This window comes from Grammomys surdaster, unplaced genomic scaffold (assembly GCF_004785775.1).
Source record: "Grammomys surdaster isolate TR1022 unplaced genomic scaffold, NIH_TR_1.0 139, whole genome shotgun sequence".
NCBI classification, from domain to species: Eukaryota; Metazoa; Chordata; class Mammalia; order Rodentia; family Muridae; genus Grammomys; species Grammomys surdaster.
This window is the reverse complement of record NW_021604597.1, coordinates 18,323,510-18,328,708: the sequence shown is the minus strand read 5'-3', so window position 1 is coordinate 18,328,708 and position 5,199 is coordinate 18,323,510. Positions and strand designations below refer to the sequence as shown.

The following is a 5,199-nucleotide window of genomic DNA, read 5'->3' as shown; positions in this document are numbered from 1 at the left end:
AGAGAGAGAGAGAGAGAGAGAGAGAGAGAGAGAGAGAGAGAGAGAGAACCTGTGCAAGGTAAACATTAAACAGGTAAGCATAAAGAGACTAAAAATGGTCCCACTATAGTTAATATAAAGCAAAAAAGGAAGGTTGCATTGCAAGTTATAGTTAAAAATAAAACAAGTTACATTTATGAGGTCAGAAGAGAATTCTCTGAAAAGATAACATTAATCAAAAACTCCATGAAGGAATTAAAATTTCCTGGAGTATCTTTTTAAAAGACAGTATCTTTAAACAACTTTTAAAAATAAACATCATGGTGCATCTAGGTAGTGACCAAGAATGGGGCCTGGGGACTAAGAGGCAGGCAGAGTGGAGAGCATAAAGAAAACATTTATTTGGAACTCATGATCTCAGAATGTAGTAAAGAGCATCACAGTGAGAAGCAAACAGACATGGCACTGAAGCAATATCTGAAAACTTTACATCCTGATCCTGAGGCAGAAGGCAAAGAGAGGGGGACAGTCCTGGGCTTTTTAAACCTCAAATCCCCTGATACGCCTCCTCCAATAGGTTCACCCTTCTTAATCCTTCCTATATAGTTCACCAACTAGGAACTAAGCATGCAAATATAAGAGCCTATGGCGGGGGGGGGGGCTTTCTCATTCAAACCACCCAGATATACTTATTCATCCAGGAAGATCACTTACCTAGAACTCACCTAAATCTAAATTATTCTTTTGAAAGTTCATCCCTATTTGCAGAGTAAAACAATTACCTTTTACTTGAAATAATTTAAGGCTAATTTCTTCAAAAGTTTACCATATAGATAATCATACTCAATGAAATTACAAAATTACATTCTGATTATAATTAAATCTAATGGGAGAGAATGAAATAGAAATGAAAAAAACACCAAAAACAATCGATGGAATGAAAAAATCATGTTCAGTAGAATTCCTCTTTGAAGGAAAACTATAAATGTTTTTTTTTTTAAATTTAATGAACCACTTGACATAGAGATGAGGGCTAAATGTAGGTTCCTCAGTTTGAAGAAGAATTGCATGGGGGAGAGGAGTAGGGACAGTCTGAGCAGAGAAAGTGAGAGTACACAAGAAATCCAATCTCAGTTTGCTGTTGGCCATGCAGTGTCTCCTCCAAAGGTGTGGTTCTGTTGAGAAAAATAACGAAGCACATGCCTGAGCTAGCCCAGAACCACCCTGGAACTGCACACAGGGCCAGGAGAGTGACTGTCACAGGAGCACCCTACAACTGCACATGGGGCCCAGAGGGAGAGTGACTGCTCTCTCATCTCCAAGGGATGTATTCCTCTAAACACCTTAAGACTGAGCATATGAGGGAAGGCCGGGGTTTCCAGTTGATATTTGCCTCCACTTTCTGCACTGGCAGGGCTGCAGCTTCTAAGTTCACCAAATGGTCACAGAACCAGAACATATTGCCAGGTGAGATGTGAAAATATCTTCAGCATTTTTTTGTAAAGATTGAGAAATAATATAAAATTCACTATTCTTCTTAACATGGGGTACCCATGGTAACTGAACTAAAAACAGAAGAGATGAAGTGCTGCCTTCTGGCCACTAAATGCATCTGAATATTTTCATGATTTTTTTCATCCATAAATTGAATCAAACTAGACTTTTAAAAGTAGATAATTTACCATGTGATGCCTGCAATGTGTGTGTTCCCATGATGAAAGATTGAGAATTAAGAAAGCAAAGTTGAAATGCTCAGATTTGAGGGGGTTTATTCTTTTCCTTCATATTTGTTCAGCGCTGCTCTTAGATTAGATTTCTAATGAAAGAAACAAAAAAAGGCAGGAAGAATCACAGAGCAGGTCTATTTATACATTTAGGAACATGAATGTATTTATAAACACATATGCATACATACATACACATACACGCATACGAACACATGACAATTAAAGATAAAGAGGCTATGAATTTGAAAGAGCAAAAAGCATGGGAAAGAGAGCGTGGGATCATGGGAAGGTTTGGAGGGAGAAAGGAGGAGGGGGAAATGATGGACTTATAATCTCAAAAAAATAAAAACTGATTTTAAGAAACTAATAAAGCTAAGACAAATTGTCTGAATCTAAAAAAAAAAAAAAAATCAGGGTGGGGTCATATCAGGGCCAGAGAATTCACAAGATAGAGTCATACTCACTCCACATTAACTGAGTCATAAAAATAGTCTATTGAGCATTTATTCCACGTCAGGCTCCACATCATTCATATTGATTACGGTATCACTTAACCCTGTTTCCCATGGCTGACCTGAGGCTTAAGGGTGTAATGAAACCTTCAAAGGAAAAGGACTCTGATGGATTCAATCTCCCAAGCTTGAGGCCAGCCTATTAACTTGAGTCTGTAATTGCAACTTCTTGGAAGGCTGAGGTAGGAGCTGGTCAAGATCATAATCTGCCTGGGCTTCAGAGTGATTAGCAGGCCAACATGGGCAACTTTATGGGACAGCTAAAAATTAAAAGTGGTAGAGCAATAGCCTACCATGCACAAAGCCCCATATTCAATCAGCATAAATAAAAACATAGTGCTCTGATCCAGATGACATAACCAGTAAAATAATGAAATATGAGCTACCCAGACAGCATAAATACTTGGCACATCTCCAAAATGTATGTCACAAAGATAAGAAGAAAGTCTGAAGTCTAAGCATAGCCCAGTCCAACCCACCACCAGGTGAAATAAAGCCCTCACACTATGGGTCTCACAGTTTTCTAAGAAGACAGTGTCATGACCTGCTGTGTCTCACTGGCCCTGACTTTGGGCCTTCCATCCTTAAGCAGCTTACCAGACAAGTAAGTCATGAAGTATTCTCATAACTATGACTTCCTTGGCCTCATTACATTTCCAATAGTGAGTCATCAACCAGGAAAACTTGGGGTCTAATTTCACCCTCTTTACCCTTTAATCCAAGTCAGTATAAACAGCCCATCTCTCTAAAACCCCTTACCACAAAAGGAAATCAATCGAAAGCTCCGTGGGGATACATAATTACTGACTTTACAGTTTTCTATTCTTCAGGCTAGATGCATTACATGAATTTTTTTTCAAGGAACGGTGAATTTAAATTTGACACTTTGATCTTGATTTTATCTTAAGGTGTCTATACCTCAGAGCACATAAAAGGCAGAATGCATTACAGTAAGACCAAGAGCATATTCATTATGTGTATACTGAAGATATCTAAGATTTGGAAATAGTAACCACAGTGTTCAACAAAAAAAACTGCTGGGCAATACCAGTGTGGCTTCCACATTTCAGTGAGGACCAAAGTGAAGCACAGATACTTCATTCTCCACTCACAGTTCTTCCACTTCTAATCCTGACGACAAACAGCACCCAAAAAGTTCTTTAGTCACCTCATTTTCCTGATGTGCAATAGAATTTTCATTTACCATTTTTAAAAATCAACCATTAAAAATTCCACTGGACATAGCCTGAGCTGCCTAGAAAACCTCAGCTCTGGGGCTAGAGTTGGGATTCCATGACCCATTCTAACCAGTACTGTTAAGACAGTAGTAGGTCTTACCCAATACAGTAGGCACTGGCCATGTGTGGTTAATGAGAAGAGGCTCTGCCAGAGTCTGACCAATACAGATGTAGATGATTGCAGCCAACCATCGGATTGAGCATGGGGACCCCAATGGAGGAGTTAGAGAAGGGACTGAAGGAGCTGAAGAGGTTTGCAACCCCATAGGAAGAACAACAATATCAACCAACCAGACCCCCACCCACCCACCTAGAGCTCCCAGGAACTAAACAGCCAACCAAAGAGTACACATGGAGGGACCCATGGCTCCAATTGCATATGCAGCAGAGAATGGCTTTGTCTGACATCAATGGGAGGGGAGGCCCTTGGTCCTGGGAAGGCTTGATGCCCCAGAGTAGGGGAATGCTAGGGTGGTGAGGTGGGAGTGCGTGGGGGGGGTGGGGGAGCACCTTCATAAAAGCAGGGAGGGGGAGGATGGGATAGGAGGTTTTCAGAGCGGAAACTAGGAAGTGGGATAACATTTGAAATGTAAATAAATAAAATAACCAATAAAAAAAAAAGAACTCTTGAAATATGGCTGTAACTGGGGCTGAAAGGGTTTCTCAGTGGTTTAGAGTACAGGTTGCTCTTTCAGAGCCCCTGGATTCAATCCCCAACACCCACAAGGTAGCTCACAATCATCTATAACTCCAGTGCCTTCTGACTTCTAAGGGCACCAGACACACATCTGACCCACAGACATGCCTGTAGGCAAGATACCCATACTTACACAATAAAAATAAGTCTTTTTTAAAAAAAGAAATATGGCTGGGGTTAGTGAACTGCATTTTTATCTTAAGTATATATCAATGACTGTGCTTCAATTTGCATTTGTCACATTCTTACACCTGGCCTGTCACTGCTGTTTGCTGGCAGTGCAGAAGCCCTCAGAGCAATCCTTCCTCTCTGGGGATGTTCGGTGGGCATTTTCAAGTACCTTGTCTTCCCACCTTTCCGGATTCTCCTTTCTGCCCAGTGACAAATGGACAACAATGGCAGCAATTCAAGACGAAATCAGCTGTGTCCAGAGAGAAGCTCTCAAAGGGAAGGAGACGGGTTGTGGCCGAGGCAGAGGGGCCAGTGGTAGGGTCTGCCATTGCCGAGGCGGGGGCACCAGTTGTGGGCTCTGCCATGGCGGCCATTTCTGTATGGAGGGTTTCTTCTTCATCCAGAGAGAAGCCACTGGATGGCTTTAAGCCCTTCAGCGTCTCTTTTCCTTCAGATTTCTTCGTAAATTTGGTGTATGGTGTGGTTTTTGCTTCTGAGTCCACATCACCCATAGCCAAAATAATTATAACAGCACAAAGCGAAGAAAATATCCACATATTTGAGGCTAGAAGGAAACAATAAAAAATGCATATATTATACGTATTCAAATAAAGGCACTAAGTAATACCATCTATCCTTGTATGAGAAGAATAAACACATCTCTGAGGCATAAGAATAATCAGCATGTGTAATTTCGAACTGTATATTGCTGGTCTATTTTATATGTAAGTGTATGTGTGAGTCACCACTGGGCATTTTATTTAAAGCATTTATTATAAGGAGTACTTTGTTTTCAATTCTCCCTTCTGGTTGTTTCACAGTGTTACATGTTCTCAAACGCTGTTCTCAATCATTCAAATTATCTTGCCAAAGAG

The 5,199-nt window shown here is 40.6% G+C and overlaps 1 protein-coding gene across 1 annotated transcript in view; it reads right to left on the bottom strand.

Annotated features, from left to right (window-relative positions):
- The window catches only part of Otol1 (otolin 1), a 9,675-nt gene extending 4,794 nt beyond the window's left edge, over window positions 1-4,881 (bottom strand). The window contains exon 1 of the mRNA XM_028763448.1: window positions 4,494-4,881. Within this exon, the coding sequence (XP_028619281.1) occupies window positions 4,494-4,881 (388 nt within the window). The remainder of the gene's footprint in view (window positions 1-4,493) is intronic.
- Between the last annotated feature and the right edge of the window lie 318 nt (window positions 4,882-5,199).